Source organism: Adiantum capillus-veneris, chromosome 18 (genome assembly GCF_014529385.1).
Source record: "Adiantum capillus-veneris isolate H3 chromosome 18, ASM1452938v2, whole genome shotgun sequence".
NCBI classification, from domain to species: domain Eukaryota; kingdom Viridiplantae; phylum Streptophyta; class Polypodiopsida; order Polypodiales; family Pteridaceae; genus Adiantum; species Adiantum capillus-veneris.
Window position 1 is genome coordinate 64220977 of NC_140948.1, and position 20983 is coordinate 64241959.

The 20983-nt window shown below is 42.2% G+C and overlaps 1 protein-coding gene and 1 pseudogene across 1 annotated transcript; both read left to right on the forward strand.

Annotated features, from left to right (window-relative positions):
• The first annotated feature begins 3959 nt into the window (after positions 1-3959).
• Positions 3960-4627, forward strand: LOC147435774 (uncharacterized). The gene is made up of 2 exons (XM_086487783.1): positions 3960-4317; positions 4530-4627. The coding sequence occupies exons 1-2, from the start codon at positions 3960-3962 to the stop codon at positions 4625-4627; spliced, it is 456 nt and encodes a 151-aa protein (XP_086343909.1).
• Positions 4628-4862: 235 nt separating this feature from the next.
• Positions 4863-7668, forward strand: LOC147435775 (tubulin beta-2 chain-like; annotated as a pseudogene).
• The last annotated feature ends 13315 nt before the right edge of the window (positions 7669-20983 follow it).

Below are 20983 nucleotides of genomic sequence, written 5' to 3' on the forward strand. Positions count from 1 at the left end.
GCTCAGATCCATAATATAGACTATCACTCTATCACATCACTTCGCCCATATGGTACTCACACAATAAACGGTAACCCCAAAAGAAAGCCGTTTTAACCATATCTGCCTATGCGGTTCGGGATGTTTAACCATATACTCTCACATAAGTTTATGGACATCTAATTATTGAAATCAACTCACCAAAACAAACCATAAAACATGTAAAAAAATCTCGATTAACTCACGACGTCATATGATACCCCCCCCCCCGGGCACCCCTATTGCGTGTAGGTAAAATCGGTTATAGAACGATTAATAACTCGCATTTCCGAAGTGATAATGGAGACCTAAATTCATTTATCATCAAGTTTCATCAAAATTTTCAATTGGTTGAGTGGGTTTGCCTATCTGGTGAATCTATATAGTGGTTCTCCAAGGAGCCTACAGTCAAAAAATTTGGTTGTGCACTGGGCAGCAAGCTGTTTTTTGACCATATCTCTCATCTCATATGTGTTTTTCACATGAAACCAAAGAGAGAAAATATTCTAAATGATGTGTTTTTATTCTCTGGTTTAAAGGGTTCGGACTAATTCATAACGGTTTGTGATTTATGACCAAAATAGGGCTCCTACCGCCTCTATGACATGAAACAAAAAGCGCTTTTTATGCACGCACGTTATCATAAACGCATCATGTGCATAAATCAACGTTGGAGAGGGGGAATAGGAAACACACCTAGCACACAAAATGTTTGCCTCTCTATAGCCCAGGGATTCCACAACACCCCTAACCTCTCAAATAACACTTTCAAATTGGCTAATTTGCACTAACAATCCCACTATAGCATACCGAACTACCGCCTCACACCTTGCAAGAAACGCCCTTCAGCATAAACACTCCCACACTGCTCAACTCACCCTTTCCAACTCACAAAACACCCCAATTCTACCCTCTTAGTGACACCCTTCAAGCTGCATGCAAACCCTTTACAAACACCAGCAAGTACACAAAGAGCAATAGAAAAGGAGGGGGGATGGGGAGAAGCAACACAAGAAGTAGGGGCAAATATTTGGTATTACTGCATATGGGGGTAGTATAGTAGAGTATGCAACTCCTATGGAAATCTTTGCAATACAGAGGCTTGAAATTCTTCAATCACTCCCTTTGGCCAAAAAGCCCTTGAAAAACCACTCCTTTGCCCTTTTATAAGGCTTGGCTAAGGCTAAAAAATGAAAAAAACATGAGCCATCTAGCTCGTACAACTTAACTGGAGCTCCCTTTAGAAATTCTCATTGCATGGCTACCACTTGGAATTTTCTTGGTGTTTGGCATCTGCATGGTGCATACTTACTCAATTTGGTTGCTCGGCTCACCTTTGAGCTCTATTCCTTTCTTTCTTGACACATTTGTGGTGGGCTCCCATTTTTGCACCTTGAAGCTTTCAAGTTCTCCCTTGCTACCTTTTGGTGGGATTCCTCCTGGTTTTACACTTGCCACCCTTCTTCTCTCTCTGCTGTGGGACACAACCCTTATCATGCACCGGGGAGGGGGAGGCAATAGCGAGGTCGCTATTCCTCTCTCCCTCTAATTTCAAAAATCGGGGCCTTGTAAGGCCGCGGGCATGGGCCCCCAATTGGGTGGCCTGCCACATCATCACCTGGCGAAACAGCAGCGCGTGCCACCCAATGCCATCACATTGCCCAAAACCACCACAGGTGCGCCCACGGGCCGCCCCGCGCCACCGCAAACTGCCAGAGCAGCTCCTCCTCGGGGGTCCACCATAGCTCACACCACACAAGAGTTCCTCCCCTTCTTGATGCCCTTTGAATGGCCACGGGCCATCCCATATACCCCAGACCTTGATAGCCGGCGCCCATATGTGGGTTTTTTCCGTAGGGCCATGTAGCAGCACCATTTTACTCCAGCCTTTTAAGGCTTTTTGAAAAACAATGAAATCCATTTTTTTAACCAAAACCTTCTTTCCTCCAGTTTGCAAGGCCTGCCATTTATGGCTACCGTGTCGGGTTGCCAGACTGCAAAGCCAGGGCATGACTCCATGTTGTCGACTACAAATCCATTCGATTTCATTGGTTTTTTTAGTTCTCTAATCCCCCGAATCAAAGACGCAAACAGCTGATCAAATCATCTGCAACCCAATCCAGATAACTGCACCTCATCTTTCGACTCCAGTATCTCCCCGCTCCGGACTCCGTTTGACGTGCAGTCACTTCCTGTTAGCATCACATGCTACATACTATGTACCAAACACCTGGCGAGCTCATGAAAACACCAGATGATGCATTCCCCAATGCGGGCAAGTGGGCTCAGAACTGGCCCCCATAAAAACTTCAATTGACTATACCTTGCTAGCCCGAGCTCCGATTTGCAATCCGAGAAGACAGGTATGCTCCATAGCTCGAGCACTACACATATAACCTTTGACACCTACCCGGGCCACTTTTCCATAGTTGTCGTGTCCGAAAAAAATTTGCAACACCCTGAACCTTCAACCTTCAATAACTTGGGCTCCGTAGCTCAGTTTCATGAGCCGTTTGGACCTGTTCCTTCAGCACTTCAAGCTCTACATTACTGGGCCAAAAAACTGCACTTTACATCTCCTTCATTTGCTTCCCCAGTTAGCCCTTCATGGAGCCTTCGTTGGCCTATATACCACATCAGGTATACATTCCTGCTACTGCTTGTTAGCCCATGATCTTCCTAGCTGCTCCGACCTTTTGCCAAGCTTCTGCTAGTCTGCACATATCTGCCCATGCCACCTTCTAGAGTCGACACACTTTGGCTTTACCAACATGTTAAACATGATGAGATAATCATGGGGCAACTTCGTATGTACTCGGTTTATCCATACATGCACTCGTATGCAAAAAAAACAATCACCGAGAGGGTGAATACTCACAGAGAGAGAGAGAGAGAGAGAGAGAGAGAGAGAGATGATGGCTATGGTGTTTAGAGCTTCTCACCGTGCCTTAGAATCGATTAATTTCTTGCTTTGCTGCAAGGAGAGCGATGATGAGAGCTACGTGGAGGTATCCGCCACGAAAGCTTCTGGAATAGCTGGCGGGTGATGAGAGTATTCCTCAACCCACCCTGCATGTGAAGCCCACATGTAGGGATCTGCAGTTTGGATCCACTCTTGCCCCCAGGTTGTCACACGCACGCCCACATTTCAACTGTACAGTGCTCGAAAAAAACCTAGGTTTAGTGTAATCCCACCTACAAATTTTGAAATTTATGTCTAAATCCTAAATTTGAAGGTGAGAAAACCTACAAAATTTTTAAAAATTATTGTAATTTGGTGTTAAAACCTTCAAATTTTGTTAATTTATTGGGGAAAAAAAAATTGAGCACTGCAACACACTTGTCTCCCCGCTCCCTCCCCTCCACCTACACAGGCACACGACAGACAACCCTATTGCCCTAACGCAACACACGAGCTTTACCATTTGTGAGGGCTCTTGGAAACACAAACGGTCCTAAGATAAGTTAAGCATCCTACACTATGTTAACTTCTCATAGTTACGCTTCTGTGGCAGCTTCTTCACCAATCATGCGTTATTTCTTATATTTTTTGAGCTTCAAGCGCTTCAAATGATATAGTTTTTTAGGGTTTTGTGAAAAGGTAGGGTTGGTGTTTTGCAATTTCTGCGCCAAATCTTCTGCTCGTAGTAGATCTTGCATGACAGCATTGATGGCCATTGATCTAGTCTCAACTCGCTCTCATGTATGGCATCAAGAGAGAAAACATTCTTCTGTTGCATCATCAGACCTTCATTGTGCTCTTTGTGAAAGAATTTCCCTTATGCACTCAAGATTCTGTGCGTGTGGTTCTGCACATATGAAGAGGTGAGGCAGAGTGTGTGGTTTTGTTTACTGTTAGGAAAAAGCCTGCTATATCATTCAAAACCTCACCATTCGGCCTGTGTGGATTTTAGTTGAAGGGTGCCAAGACATGATTCAACATGTCTGGTGTTCTACTAGTGGAAACTCTTTTTATTTTAACAATGATTGTGTTAGAGGCATGCATTGACATCTGTCTTTGGCATTTACTGATGTCTTCTTCAAAGCAAAAGTCCAATGAGAGGCAAGATGCAAGGGATCAAAAGTCTTCAGCTCGGCAAGTTGCCAGCGGGGGTACCAGTGCCAATGCTTACAATCCAATTTCCGGCACTTTCCATGCTCTTGAGTCCATTGCGGCAGATACTAGAGCAGGTTATTTGAATGGGAGGTTCAAATCTGTTGATGATGAGGAAGATAATGCAAGCTCCAACGGAGGGGCCGGAGAGCTTGAATGCATGTCTAATAATGGCAGCTATTCTGGTGGGTCAGAGGATCAGACACACATGAATGGGAAAGAAAAGCAGGCATATGGAAAATCAGGAAGTCTTTTTCATCAGTTTTTGGTGGTCTCTCTCTCGTGCTTTACATCGATTGAAGAAAGGCACCAACCAGCCTTTCATGTGCCAAAAGGGTGACAGCTGACCTGCCCTACACGTGACAGACCCCCTACTTGCACACATCCCTTTTAATAGAGCGGCTCAGCGAGAAATCGGTCAGTTTTCAGATCCAAGCTAACCTCTACAGCAGGAGAGCTCTAGGTCACCATAGCTGGGGAGAAACATGTGCATGATCATTTGCAAAAGGAGCATGTAGCAGCTACTCATATTAGTAGAGAGGATGAAGAGCGAGAAAAGGATTTGTCTTCTAAAACTTTGTCCAGGCCTCGGGAGGAGGTGCTAGGTACAAATAATGAATGTTTGGTCCTGCCAAGATTTGATGCAAATCTTTGTGTGTTTTAGAGGTGAACTTGGTATCGTGAAGCTTCTTATGTACTACTCTCTTGCTCTCCTCTCAGCCTCGCCAAGATGCATGAGATCTTGCACGTGCAGGGACAATGTGGCAACCAAATCGGCACCAAGTTCTGGGAGGTGGCATGCAGAGAGCATGGCATTGATCCCACAGGGTCATACAGCGGTGACACTGACGTACGGCTGGAGAGAGTGAATGTGTACTACAACGAGGCAAGCTACGGGTGCTATGTGCCTCGGCCGTGCTCATGGATCTGGAGACAACAGGTACTATGGACAGTGTTTGAACAAGCCCCTATGGGCAGATCTTCTACCCTGATAACTTTGTCTTTGGCTAGCAATCCGGAGCTGGCAACAACTGGCCAAGGGTCACTGGCGTTAAGCCTCAACCTACCATGGGAGCTACTACTTGGCAAGATTTAACGGAGGCCCGTAACATGAAGAAATCATCAGAGACTAAAAAGTTAAAGGCATCTTCTACTTGACTGGCTTTAATAGAGGTGCGTAACATGAAGAAATCATCAGAGACTAACAAGTTAAAGGCATCTTCGGTAAAGACACCCCATCCCGCAGGGGTGGCTTCAATCCAGGTACACCGAAGGTGCGGAGCTCATTGATTATGTCCTTGAAGTTGTTCGCAAGAGACTGAAAACTGTGATTGCCTTCAAGGTGAGTGCCTTTAAGATCTCATTCTATCGTTCTTTATTCTATTTTATTATGTGCAATGCTGTGTTGTCATGGCTTCTTTGGCATTATTCCGATGTTACAGTTCCATTTATGTCTGGTATAGTTTCATTTATGTCTGGTATAATGATTCTATTGTCATTTTTGTTTATATTTGACAATGTAGCTAGCCTGTGCAATCGTCTTGTTTGAAAACAATGTTCAGATATGTCCTCAATGAAGGTTTGAAAACAATGTTCAGATCTGTCCTCAGTGAAGGTTGTCAGATTTCTTTAAGTAAAATTTTCACCATTGCTGTTCTAACTTCTCTAGCTTCCTAGTATCCCCCCTCACTTGGTAGACATTGGATTTAAATCTACACTCACCACTCCCAACCAGTGCTGGATTCCAAATTTGTTTCAAGTTAGCAAGGCTTTTCCACAAACTCTTTCTTCAATTCATGTTGATCTATATATTGTATATTGTTTCTATGCTTGAGATTTTTATCTATACACTATGATGCAAGCTTCTGTAGTGGCAGAAGCTTCAATGTCTTTAGCATTATGTCATTAACACTAGGTTGGTAATGGGAAACTTTTATGTCCTGGGACACTTTTATGTCCTGTTAAGTGACCATTTTCCTTGAACTATGTCAAGAGTTTCAAAATGGATTTTGAGGTGCTATCTGTCTAGAAAGTTGTCTCATGAGCTGAAAAAAACTCCACATTTTTTTGGAATATCAATTTCATCTTTAACCTTGTCCTTGCACAACATTTCACAACCTAAACTGTGTGAAAAAACGGGTCCTGTTTTTGGCTTTTTTCAACTTTTTGCAACTATACCACTCTAGAATTCATGTTTGTGAGGTCTTTATTGCTAGAGAACTATCTTTAGTAGTTCTCAACATGTCCTGATGCTTCTAGGGAGAAATAAATGTTAAAGTTGTAAGTTATGACCAAATTACAAAAATTGTCAAATCCTGTTTTTTAGCCAATTTTAGCTCTTCTATGATTTTTTTGGTGGCTTTCATGATATCCAAATGTAGTTTTGATTTTCTATGTCGCATATTGTAACATAAAGCTAATATTCCTTGAGTTTTGGGGCACCTAATACCCTATTTTGCATAGTAGACAACGATGGTTGATTTTTTCAATTATAGATGAAAACGAAACATTCTAGTATATCAAGTATAGCTTTTTCAGTATTGTTAGTTTGTTGTGACAACTACATGCATTTTGTAGGTAGTAACCATATCTAGTCATAAGGATCAAATTTGGCTAGATATTGAATAGTTTCTATGGGATTCTACAACTCATAATGTTGAACCCAGTTTTTTCATGTTTGTTGTATTTAGTACTTCATCTTTGGCCCCAAGATTCCCCTTGGTAAGAGATGTATTATTCTTTTGACATGCTCCATGGCTCCTTGTGAACCTAAAGGACAATAGGGAACTACGAAAACATGCATATATTATTTGTGTTGAGCGTGGCTATAGAAACTTTGATGATAGGTTTGCAGAATGGTAAAAATTCAACTTTTTTGTACCTATTTCTTTTGGCAAAACAAAAAATAGTGAGTGAGAAGCAATCATATGTTCTGATCACCAACCCATTGAAGTTCACTAGGGAATTTATCTCAAGTCCTGCAAAAATCCCTAATCTTATTTTTATGCAACAAAACGTAAGAAATGAGTGTTTTGATGAAAATGTACTGGTCCATCAACTTTGGAGGTTTGGTGTGACCAAAAGATGAGAAATTTTACAAGTTTCTTATTTTTTCCATGTGTAGTAGGCCTTGAACTATATCCTCATGAAAGGATTTTACCAAATGAGTGGATCTACTATGGTTTTGGAGGTTTTTTTCAAAACCCTGAAAGGACACTTTTATGTTCTGTTAGGTTACCAACCTAGTGTTAATCCTACCAAACTGGTTGATGGTGTCTTGTATACCTGAAACGGCGGTTTTTTATTTCTGCTATAGCTACATCTCATAAAAAAGCTAGCTTTTCTTTACTGATTAGTTAAATCTGTGACTGCTTGCTTTGAGGCCTTTGTTTTGTAGTTGTTTTGTAGTTTTGAGCTCTGCCTCCCACAGCAAGTTCGCGTTCTTAATGGCTTCCTTGGGCCTCATCTTATTAAGCTTCCTCTTTTCAGGATTATTTGGCAAGGATGATGACGATGCGAGGAGGAGTTTGCGCTAATGCTCATGATGGGACGCCAATACCTTGCAAGTGAAGCAATTTCCAGACGCAGGGTAAGTTCTCAATTCACTTTAGTCATGACTCATTTTTGCCTGCTCAATGCTCTTAGGCTTTAGCTATGATATTCGAGTCCTGACCTACTGATCAGTGATGCTTAGTCCTTACGTCTTGACCTTCTTTTATTCGTGACTCATTTTCTCCTGCTCAATGCTCTTACGCGTTAGCTATGGCATCCGAGTCCTGACCTGCTGATTAGTGACGCTTAGTCCTCACATCCCGACCTACTGGAGTTGGCGTCCAAGTCTCGACTTCTTCCACTACAGCCGCCAACGTTGACACCCTGAGCCACTCGTTGCCTGTCCGATGCACTAAATCTTCTTTTAGATCATAGCTTGAAGCATCTATCGAGATTTACACTAAATCTTGTCACATTTTGTCAAATTTTTTCAAGGCAAGCTCAAAATCTAGCTAGATTTTGCAAGTTAGTGATAATCTATGAAAATTAGAATGCATTATTTCAGTTTTCAATGTCCATTAAAGAGTTCAACTCTCCACTAAACAATGCGGACTATGTATATATAATGTATATTATTTTTTTGTTAAATAACGATTCCATCTACCATAGTGAAAAGTATTCAATAAAAAATTACTTGGAAACTTGACAAATGCCTTGGGTCGGAGATTGTAAACCTTGTGTTTTATATGGTTAAAGTCTTTTATATGCGTCAGTCTTCTTAAAGACTTTAATACGCCGCAATCTTTATGTTTTGGCCAAACTCACAATTCTGGGTGGTAGTGTTGTATTAACTCAATAAAGAATGTACTTAATCTCAAATTGGATGTGTGACATCATAGCGTTAAAGATTTTAAGATTGTTAGTTTCTTTTACATGTATTTACAAATTCTATAGTCTCAATTTCCCACATGGTCATATGGCTTGACCGGGTGTGTTATCTTGAGCTATAGTTTCTTGCCAAGACACGTCTAGCATACCTTGGGTCTATGTGTCACACATACACAATGTTTTTATTTTATATATAATTATAAATATAGACACGTTGTCAGGAGTTTTTTGGAGCAAGGGATTGCGCATATGTACATATACATGCATGGTGCATCAAATAAAGGATTGCCCATTTTCCTTAGCCAGGTGGTTATGTGGGGCCCACATGTGTACAAGTAGGACAGCATGTACATAGTGCATCGATTTTCACTATCACCAGTACCAGTATGGTTTTTCTACAATAATGAGGAGTTTATAGCGTGTAAAACTTCTCGAGGAAGCTATCCGCGGGCCGACGACATGAGGTCAGCAGGTGTGTCAGATGGCATCTAGTGGCGTCAGGAGGGCGAACGAGGTCAATATTTGCACGCAGATGAATACGGACACAAAGTGGTGTTTTCTTGTGAGAGTTATGCAGAAAGGTCATCATTAGGACCACTTTTTGGGTCCACTTCACGTGGTGGCGAGATGCATTATTGGAAAAAAGTTGAGTGCCAGGTGTGCGAATGATGCAAAAAGGTGACAACTATGCACTGCGAGGTCAGTTTTTGGCCTGTTCGGGGTCCGTTTGAGGTCATCTAAAAGGCCAAGGGTGCCCAACTAATAAAGCTAAGTGTGGGAACTGAAAAAAGAGAGAGAAGACCAGAAAAAACATGGAGAAGAGAGGAGGAACAGCCGCAGGTGTGTTTTTGCTCATTTTGGAGCCTATTTTGGCCGTAAACTGCTCATCCGAGGTCGGATTTGAGCACTTTGACATTGTAGACTAGGGTTTTGGGCCGTTCCGGACGCGATGGTGCTGTCCATTTTGCCAAATTCCTCACTCTTTTTTTGCTGTTTTTCTATGTAATCTTCTCCGGTGAGTGAAGCTTCTTCTCCAATTTGTGATTGTATCTGGTATCTTTTACCCATATTGTGTGAGCTGTTTGCCCCATTGGTGTTGGCCCAAGCTCATTTGTATCTAAACATCAGAAATTCTCCTCTTTTGAGCTGAGTTTTTTGTGTGTGTGTGTGTGTGTGTGTGTGTGTGTGTGTGTGTGTGTGTGTGTGTGTGTGTGTGTGTGTGTGTGTGTGTGTGTGTGTGTGTGTGTGTGTGTGTGTGTGTGTGTGTCTGTGTGGAGTGGACAAGTGGATAGTTTCTCTCCTCTCACTCCAGAGGTGTGTTCCCTGTCTCGGCCAGGTGTGTTGTCTAAGCCGAATGGTGCCCCCTAGTGTGTGTGTGTGTGTGTGTGTATCTTCCCAAGAGTGTGTGTCGGGTCGTTATAGAGGTGCTGTGTGTGTTTTCATCCCGCTCACATTCTTTTGGCGCCCCCACGGAGGATCTTCTTCGAGTACCTTCTGCTTCGAGCTTCGAGCTTCGAGATTCGGGATTACAGGTTACAGGTTGGAGATTACAGGTTACAGGTACAGGTACAGGTGCAGGTGATTAACACAGGTACAGGTAGCTGGAGCACCCTTTTTGTGACCTCGCCATAGGCTATGTACTAGTGAGTCCTATTTGATGCTCGGGTTCTATTGTTGGCAGTTTATGCATACAGATACAGTCTATATTTTGGGTTCTCATTGCTCTATTTCTGGGGAAATTCTGTCGAAATTTTCCCAAGTTATGATGGCTGGTTTTTTGGTATTTTGAGCCATTTATGCTGTTATGCTGCTGAAATTTTGACAAAATCAGAGGTTGAGTCAGGTGTGCCTTCTTGGGAGCTTCATGGTTGGCTTTAATGGATGATCAAAATGGCCCTCAGTTCACTCCTTTTCATTTAACTCAAAGAATTCAGATTAATGTTCATGTGTCCAGGAAGATCTTTTTCCAGCAGCGCATAGTCTTTATGTTTGGGCCAAGAAGATTGAGAGAGATCCTGGAATGTCCTTTGCCTGTGGTAATTCCAATGATCAACTATGAAAACTCATTTGATGTGCATGTGTTTGTCCTTATCTAAAGCTGAGCTCCATTGAAGTTTCTGGGGATTGGGTAGTGAAAAGTTTTGGGTTCTTGCACGTGTGTTTGAAGGGGTTCTCTAGCCATGGCTTTCTCTTATCCGGAGTTTCATGGAAGAAGTGATGAAGATGTGGAGGACTTTCTGGAAAAGATGGAGGTTGCCTGCATTAGCAACCAAATTCATGACCCTACGCAAATGTTACGCCTTCTCCAAATTTGTTTGAAGAGTGATGCACGAGCTTGGTCCAAAGCATTTGAAGAGGAGTTGCGTATGGCTGATCCACCTATAAGATTGAGCTGGGACAATCTAAGGCATGGATTGGAAGTGGAGTTTGTGAAGATAGAAGATCCTGACAAAGTGTGGCAAGAAGTACAAGGTTTGGTGCAAAAGGAAGGTGAGCCAGTAGATGCGTACATACGTAAGTTTTCATTGGCATGGGAGCGAATGTGCAAGGCCTTAGCACCACAGGTACCCCCGCCTGACATGATGAAGAAGGACAGGTTCTTAGCTGGTCTTTGGGAGAATATACGTTGGAGAGTGGAGCTAAAGAAGCCTAGGACATATGAGGATGCACTAGAGGTAGCAAGGAACAAAGAGTGGAAGCTGAGGAAAACGAGCCAATTAGGAGTGGAGTCTTTGCCAATGAGGTCTGAATTTCAGCCTATGGACTCTTTACAAGGTCGTATGTCAGGGGTTCATCATGAACCAGTGGTTCCTGTTACTACTCAGGTTATGCCAGCTGTGGTCACTACAGCAGTGCAAGATGATGGCCTAAGGCAAGACATGAGGCAAGTGGTTGATTTGATGAAGAATCTCAGCCTAAACATGCTAGGTCAAGTGGGAAATAATTGAGGTCGAGGGCGGTTTGCAAATCATCCAGGAGGTGAAGAAAGACCTAGGAATGGTGCTGGACAAAGTAATAGTAGGTTTTGGAGGCAGACGCCCACATGTTATAATTGTGGAGAGTTGGGTCACATCAGCCCGCAATGTGATAAGCCATCAAGGATGGGGGGAGACATGTATCCATTGCCAAGAATGGTGTTAACTAGGTCAAATGATTATGGCATCGAAATTAAGGGAGACGAAGGAACTAGTGGACTGACCCAGGAGGAAAAGGGAAAGACAAAAGTGCTAAGTGTAGTCACCTTGGAGAAGGCATCAAAGCTAGAGGATACATTAGTGATGCCTATTGGGAAGAGGACCACAGAGGATAAGGAAGGAAGAAGTGCCCCAGGTCCTAGTAAGAAGAAAGGAAAGAGCCATGAAGGCGAGGATGTCAAGGCCAAGAGGAAAAGGAGAGCTCGTCGAAAGTTTCATGTTTCAGATTTTCCACCAGGGGATGGGCAATTAAGCTATGACTTGAGGGAGGATCTGACGAGCAGGAAGGCAGATGTTACTTTTGGGCAGCTCATAGAGATGGTGCCTAAGCTAAAGCGACAGTGGAAGAGGATGGTTAACCCAATGGAGAAAGAGCCAGAGAGAGGTTCAGTAAAGGTGTTGGCAATGGATGAGTTACCAGACATTTGTCCAATAGTAGATGTGTGGCATAAAAGGAAAAATTTGGGACAAGGTTATGTGGATGGCGGAGCCCAAATATGCGTCATAACACACTCATGCGTTGAGAAGATGGGTCTCACAGTGGCTGGGGTGTCAGGCTTCCGGATCAGATTGGCAAATCATCAAAAAGTAAAATGCTTGGGTGTTGTAAAGAGCTTAGAAGTGGATGCATATGATGCAAAGGCAGTGGTTGATTTTCATGTGATGCCAGCAGGGTTGGGAGCATATCCTATTATACTGGGCAGACCATGGTTACGTGCAGTGGGAGCTGTTCAAGATTGGCGACATGGTACGATTAGCCTCTATGGAAAGACAGGTACCAAGAAGCTTTATAATATGGACACAAGGAAACGATTAGAGGAGCTTTATGAAGATGAGGATGAGTCTAGTGATGAAGACTCTTCCACGGTGACAGATGAGGACAGTGATAGCACTACCAGCAGTGATGAGGATGCTGATGTTGCATTTCTTTTGATGGACAAAGAAATCCAGGAGATTGGTTTAGTTGCATTTGTGAATGAGGTTGAAGATGAAAGTGAAGGGCCTTATGAAGTGATTGAAGAGCTGATGCAAACCAAGGTTGAGTTGTCAAAGAAGCAGGAATTAATGACACAAATGATTAGTGGAGACCTCTCAGCTATGGAGAAGGATATATTTTTGCATATGCTGGCTAGTTTTCCTGATTTGTTCATTACTTCATATGAAGAGATCAGAGGGTTCAAGGGTGAAGAGATGCATATAGAGCTGAAAGAAGGTGCTAAGCCAGTGCGGCAAAGGCTAAGAAGGATGGGTCAAGAGCAAATGGAAGCCTTGCGGGTAGAGGTGGACAAGTTATTGAAGGCAGGGTTCATAGTCCCTGTGGAGACCACAGAATGGGTGAGTCCAGTTGTAGTCAGTCCAAAGAAGGATGGGAAGTGGAGAATTTGTGTGGATTTTAAACCCTTAAACGCAGCCACTAAGAAGAACCCATATCCTCTTCCATTCATCGATCAGATCTTGGATTCAGTGGCAGGTTATGAGAGGTACAGTGTGTGTGATGGTTTTTCAGGCTATTTTCAATTGAAGATTGCTCTTAAAGACCGCACAAAGACCACTTTTATTACGCCATGGGGCTGCTATTGCTACACAGTATTGCCATTTGGGTTGTCAAATGGACCTTCCTTCTATCAAGAGAGAGCGAATTGGGTGTTGGAACCATTCATTGGTAGTTGTGTTAAAGCTTTTATGGATGACTTCTGTGTTTATAGCAGTAGGGTTGAACACCATGAGAAGCTGCAGATGGTATTGGCTCGATATGATGAATGTGGAGGACAACTAAATCCAAAGAAATGTCATCTAGCACAGCCAAGGGTGAAGTTATTGGGCCATATGGTGTCAGAAAATGGCATTGAGGCTGATCCAGACAAGGTTAAGTCTATTATTCTTCTTCCATCACCTACGAGTACGAAGCAATTGGCAACCTTTATACACAAAGTGAAGTACATGGCAAGGTTTATTCCATTGTCGTCTCAGATTCTTTATCCATTACAACAAGTGGCAAAGCATGATCCATTGCAATGGGATGACAAGTGTGAAGAAGTGTTTCAAGAGGTGAAAGAGGTGTTAGGGGGGTTGTCAGCCCTGCAGGCTCCTGATTGGGAGAAAGTTTTTTATGTAAATCCATCAGTAGGGGATGATGCCATTGGAGCCATGCTATTGCAAAAGGGGAAGGGCAGCCATTATATGAGGCCAGTGTATTGTGCAAGCCGAGTGAAGTTGGTAGCGGAGAGAAAGTTATCGGAAGTAGAGCTAGTGATGGCCAGTGTAATATTTGCTTGTCGACGATTTCGTCATTACTTGCTACCACGGCCTTTTGTTTTCTTGACGAGTTATGCCTTTTTGCCACAGTTAATTAATGGTATTAACCTGTCAAATGTGGTGAAGAAATGGGTAATTGAGCTGCAAGATTTTGAGTTCTCTTTTCTAGTGGAAGATAGTACAAGGGCTACCCTAGCTGATTTGTTGACCTACAAGGAGAATCCCCTTATTGTTAAGGAAGAGGTGGTGAGAAAGGTAGTTGAAGAAGTGCCACATATCAGCAATGCACATGTGTTGTTCTTTGATGGTTCATACAGAAAGAGCCACGATGCAGCTTCAGGGGGTATAGCACTTTATGATCCAGAGGGGAAGCTAGTATGCAAGAGAGGGTTCAAATTGGATGCTCATAGTAACAATGAGGCTGAATATGCTACATTGGAAGCCGGATTACACATTTGTTTGAAGCATGGGGTTCGAAGGTTGATCATAAAAGGTGATGCCTTGTTAGTGGTGAAGCAAGTGCTGGGTGTGTGGAAGAGCAAGAACACCTCATTGAAGGAAATGTGCTTCAGAATTAAAGGCCTGTTAAAAAAGTTTGAAGCATGGAGTATCAGACACATTGAACGTTCTCTAAATGGAGAGGCACATGAAGCAACTCAAGGCATGATTGGGGAGCTATTTGTGTTGAGGACCACTTTACCTCTTTATCATGGCCGGGAAAGTTTGGCTCAAGAAGAGGAGTTTTTACTAACAGGAATCATTCCAAAGGAGATTCAGAAGTCTAAGAAGTATGGCTTTGTGCGTAGAGCATACAGGTACAAATTGATTGGTGATGTCTTATACATGAAAGGGGCTGATCTCGTGTTGAGACGTGTACCTTGGCGGGAGGAGCTTTACAGAGTGTTGGAAGAGAATCACGAAGGCGCATGTGGTGGCCATTTTGCTCTAAAGATCACCTTGCATAAGATTTTGCAAGAGGGGTATGTATGGCCTAGTTTGCACAAGGATGTTCACCATTGGTGTAGGTCTTGCAATAGGTGTCAAGCATTTGGGAAGAGAGTGTTGAAGCCAGAGCTACGAAAAACCATTATGGCGTTTGATGTGTTTGAAAAGTGGGGAATTGATGCAATAGGCCCGTTACCTATCACAAGCAGGGGCAAAAGCTATATTTTGACGGCAGTGGACTATCTTTCTAGATGGGCAGAGGCTATAGCAGTAAAACAGATCACTGCAAAGGATGTGGCAAAATTTGTGTATGATGAAATATGTTGCAAGTTTGGGGTGCCATTAGAGCTACTTTCAGATAAGGGGCCAGGATTTAGAGCTAAACTGCTAGACTTCTTATGCACAAAGATGAAGATTAAGCATCAGCATACCACTCCTTATTACCCACAGTGTAATGGCTTAAATGAAAGATTCAATGGTGAGTTGGTACAAATTCTTTCTAAAGTGACAGAGCACCAAGGAAAGAATTGGGATTTGGAATCGCCTAGTGCATTATGGGCTTACCGTACTTCGGTGAAGACAAGTACAGGGTTTACTCCATTTCATTTGGTGTATGGAAAGGAAGCACTATTGCCTGTGGAGGTAGAATTGCCTGCAGTCAAGATGTTAGAGAAGTTGCTTGGGCCGCCTAGTGATGCATTTAAAGAGAGTCTCTTGCAGTTACAAGAGGTCCAGTTGGATAGGATGAGCGCATTGGAGCATTATGGGCAGATGCAGGATAAGGCTTTGGCAAAGATAAATGAAAAGGTTAAAAGTAAGGGTATCAAGAAACATGACTTGGTTTTGCGCTACAACAGCAAACTGGACAACACCTTCCAAAAGAAGTTTCAAATTAAGTGGGAAGGCCCTTTCAAGGTAGTGGAGTGTTTTCCAAATGGCACATATCAGCTGGCTAACCTGGATGGTGTTTTACATACGTCAAGGGTAAATGGATTGCGTCTTAAGTTGTATCATGCCAGGTTGATGATGGTGGAGCAAGATGGGTTTTCTGAAGAGCGAGTGATGTCTGTGAGGGATAAGGAGACTTGTGATGTGGCGAGTCTCATATCTCTCTTTGCTGCTGCTGATCATGAATGATCTAGCAGGCCAGGGGAGGGGCAAATTATGTCAGGAGTTTTTTGGAGCAAGGGATTGCGCATATGTACATATACATGCATGGTGCATCAAATAAAGGATTGCCCATTTTCCTTAGCCAGGTGGTTATGTGGGGCCCACATGTGTACAAGTAGGACAGCATGTACATAGTGCATCGATTTTCACTATCACCAGTACCAGTATGGTTTTTCTACAATAATGAGGAGTTTATAGCGTGTAAAAATTCTCGAGGAAGCTATCCGCGGGCCGAAGACATGAGGTCAGCAGGTGTGTCAGATGGCATCTAGTGGCGTCAGGATGGCGAACGAGGTCAATATTTGCACGCAGATGAATACGGACACAAAGTGGTGTTTTCTTGTGAGAGTTATGCAGAAAGGTCATCATTAGGACCACTTTTTGGGGCCACTTCACGTGGTGGCGAGATGCATTATTGGAAAAAAGTTGAGTGCCAGGTGTGCGAATGATGCAAAAAGGTGACAACTATGCACTGCGAGGTCAGTTTTTGGCCTGTTCGGGGTCCGTTTGAGGTCATCTAAAAGGCCAAGGGTGTCCAACTAATAAAGCTAAGTGTGGGAACTGAAAAAAGAGAGAGAAGACCAGAAAAAACGTGGAGAAGAGAGGAGGAACAGCCGCAGGTGTGTTTTTGCTCATTTTGGAGCCTATTTTGGCCGTAAACTGCTCATCCGAGGTCGGATTTGAGCACTTTGACATTGTAGACTAGGGTTTTGGGCCGTTCCGGACGCGATGGTGCTGTCCATTTTGCCAAATTCCTCACTCTTTTTTTGCTGTTTTTCTATGTAATCTTCTCCGGTGAGTGAAGCTTCTTCTCCAATTTGTGATTGTATCTGGTATCTTTTACCCATATTGTGTGAGCTGTTTGCCCCATTGGTGTTGGCCCAAGCTCATTTGTATCTAAATATCAGAAATTCTCCTCTTTTGAGCTGAGTTTTTTGAGTGTGTGTGTGTGTGTGTGTGTGTGTGTGTGTGTGTGTGTGTGTGTGTGTGTGTGTGTGTGTGTGTGTGTGTGTGTGTGTGTGTGTGTGTGTGTGTGTGTGGAGTGGACAAGTGGATAGTTTCTCTCCTCTCACTCCAGAGGTGTGTTCCCTGTCTCGGCCAGGTGTGTTGTCTAAGCCGAGTGGTGCCCCCTAGTGTGTGTGTATGTGTGTGTGTATCTTCCCAAGAGTGTGTGTCAGGTCGTTATAGAGGTGCTGTGTGTGTTTTCATCCCGCTCACAACGTCTAGCATACCTTGGGTCTATGTGTCACACATACACAATGTCTTTATTTTGTATATAGTTACAAATATAGTCTCAATTTGTCACATGGTCATATGGCTTGACCGGGTGTGCCATCTTGAGCTATCGATTTTTACCTTTAGTTATTCTAGCTATCCATATGGCTTGATCGGGTCTCTTGAGCTATCCGTTCTTACCAAATGTGTTTTGTGCCTCTATTTATGATAAAAAGCATTAAAAGATTTTAAGATCGTTAGTTTCTTTTACATGTAGTTACAAATTCTATAGTCTCAGTTTCCCACATGGTCATATGGTTTGACCGGGTGTGTTATCTTGCTCTATAGTTTCTTGCTAAGACACGTCTAACATACCTTGGGTCTATGTGTCACACATACAATGTCTTTATTTTGTATATAATTACAAATATAGACACGTCTAGCATACCCTGGTGTTTTGCTAGTAGCACACTCTAAACACGAAAGCATATGGACTGTAATGAATCATGCACCTGGCATTCCATTTGCCAATCTTGGTGACTACATGTCCGTATCTTGTGATGATGACATAGTACGAGCTTTAAGAGAGGTCTTTTGTGAAGCAAAGGATGTGTGCAAAATACTAGGCATTCACGATATCTCTTAGTGATGTGACACATGGCAAGAGAGAGATCTTGAAGATATAATGCTTGTCAATGCAGATGACCAAATTTTGGATTATGGAGATGTTGATGACATTCCTCTTGAGATAGAGGAAGGTGCAAATGAGTTGAGCACATGTGACAAACATGACGTGATAGTCGCAGAGTGTGAGTTATGCCATGTGTTTGATGAGATAGTTGATGAAGAGAAAGTTTAGAGCTAGTTATGTTCTTTTGTAGAGATAGATGGCAAGAAAATGTGTAAGAGTACTCTTGTGAGTCAGCTAAATGGAAATCCAACTCTATCTAGCTAAGTGTTTGTATTGTACATGATCGCCTATCGATGTGGACATGGCCTTTTGGTAATCGTGTGACTAGACTATGTGATTGGAGGTTTTCTATGTACTATGATATGCAGGTCATACCACCACTTTGAAGTTAGATTACTTTGACTCTATTAAAAATGTGTTTGATTTTAATGTGTAAGATAATCCTTAAATCCCATGTGGGAGCCCAAGATGAGGTGGACAATTTTTTTGGAAAAAGAAATTATGTGATGAAAAACCCATGTGGGAGCCCAAGAAAAGGTTATACTGATTTTTTTTTAGAAAGAGGTCTCCGTACAAAAAGACTCTTGCGAAATTTTTAAGATTTATATTTTATGTACAAACTTAAAATTAAATACAGATGGTGCTTTTTTTTATAAAATACATTTTGCTTAAGCATAGACGTGCATTCATATCACATATAATTGTTTTTGTTCAAAAAGATTAATCTTTTAATGGGTTGTTTTGTAATGTGTTTTGATTTGATGAGTGAAGTTTTTCATGGTTGTTTAAGAGTATGCATTATTTGTTATTTAGAGAATAATCCATTTCATATGTGTGCCTTAAATCCCATGTGGGAAGCCTACTAAGTAGGTGGCTAGTATCATATGTTTTGAGATTGAGATTTGTATCAGTTTACAAAGCAAACGCTATTTCTTTTTTGACAAATTACATTGAAACGATTGGTTTATTTTAATTTAGTATTCATTATATTTGTTGCGTTTCATGGTTTGTTCTCTTAACATCTATTGCAAATGAAAACATACTACAATGTACACTTTTGTTCATTTGCAGTTCAACATGTATTTTTGCAAAAGCATGTGCTTCTAAAATTGTTATGTTACTAGTATACATAAAATAGTGGGTCATTACATTCCATAAAACAGCAACAGATTTTATAAAAGAAAAACTGGGCTACAACCTGTGCATTTACCTCCTTCACAGCTTTGGCCTCGACACACCTGGTGAGGTAGTCGATGGCTACCAAAACATACTTCTTACCACTTGTAGACTTAGGGAGTGGACCGATGGCATCCAGACTTCACTTCTCAAAAGAACTCTAAGCAACAATGTCCCCTTATGATTCAGCTATCAAATGCCTCTCTCCCATAGTTTGGCATTCATGGCAGGTCTTGCACCAATAGTGCACATCCTTCACTATTGAAGGCCACCAAAAACCCGCTCTCAACACTCAAAATAGTACTTGATCTTTCCCTGGTTTCCTCTCTCCTCATGACATTTCTTTCGCACCAAGTTAATCTTTTCTTTATAGAGCACTCTCCTAAGCACCCCATCTCTACCGTATATCGTTAGGTCTTCACCTACTAATGTAAATTTGTGAGCTTTCTGAACTATCCTCCTCCTTTGCAGTTTAGACAAACCTTGAGACTGCCCTGTACTCAAAAAATCTTCCACCTCCTTCAATGAATCCCTAGCTATGTATGTGGCCGGGGCCACATATATGCCTACAACATGTACCTGCACCTTACTGCTTGCTAGCTGGCCTGCCTCTTGGTTTTGCTTCCTCTTCACATGCTTGAACTGGATTTCCCTAAAGAACTTCAACAAGTTTTTGATGGCAAATAACCAATGCTTTAAGGAATCACTCTTTACCTTTCATTGGCCTAATAATTGCTTGATGATGAATAACGCATCACCTTTGACCACCAACCCGAAAATTCCGAACTCGATGCATTGATTCAAACCTAGATGGAGGGCAAGATATTCCGCTTCATTGTTGGTATGGACATCATCTAAATAATAGGCTTTTGAGAAGATTACCTTGCCATGTGGATTGTGTATCACCACACCTCCACCTGCTTGCTTTATCACCGTCCTATATGCACCATCAAACCGCATGGTAAAATCACCCACCAAGTCTAGCTCCTCTATGGCTTCATCTCGTACCACTTTTGGATATATTGGCAAACCTATGGCCTTGCTGATCAAAATATTGGCCAAATGGGATCGACTCGTATGGTCAATCTTGAATTCAAACTCAAACTCTTGTAACTCTATCACCCACTTCATGATCAGCTTCACTGGCGTTAAGTGTAACACCACTTTAGGCAATAGATTGTTAGCCATCAACACATAAAACTTATGCACAATGAGGTGAACTTTGAACTTATTGCAAGCAAAAACTAGCACAATGACCCATTTCTCTGCTTTAGTGTAAGTCACCTCTCCAGGACTTATCACCCTACTTTCAAAGTAGATAGGCTTATATCTCCATCCTAACTTTTGCAGTAATATCACCCCAATAGCCACAGTACCTACTACCATTGCCACATAGTGTAATGGAATTGGCCTATTTAACTTGAAAGTAGCGGAAATTAATGAGAGTACTTTTGAGAAATGACTTTGTGAGCATAGCAGGTGAACATAATTGAAGATAGCAAAATAATCATAGCAATTAGTTAACTTGGCATGAACAATACTTTTGCAAGACAGAGAATTTAGAGAACTTGACAACATTTGAGGACCGTATTTATGTGGAGCCGGTCCCCCCTCCAATAGGCATTTGTATTATGATTTCTCCCATTAAGAGAGACTTGTTACCATACAATATTTGTGTTACTTGTGAGCTAGGTGATGCGATGAAGATGGAAAGCTTCATGTATCACAAGCATAACATAAACTTGAAGAAATATTTAACTATCCCAAGCCTCATTCCCAAGACCTCAAACACCTTCGAAGGTGGAGAGAGCTAGCAGGGAATGA

What these genes read in the sequence shown, in the direction of transcription:
- LOC147435774 (XM_086487783.1), top strand. Translation starts at nt 3,960, where the DNA reads ATGTCTGGTGTTCTACTAGTGGAAACTCTTTTTATTTTAACAATGATT. An exon ending in TAATAATGGCAGCTATTCTG is followed by an intron (nt 4,318 to 4,529) that starts GTGGGTCAGAGG and finishes CCCTTTTAATAG; the next exon opens with AGCGGCTCAGCGAGAAATCG.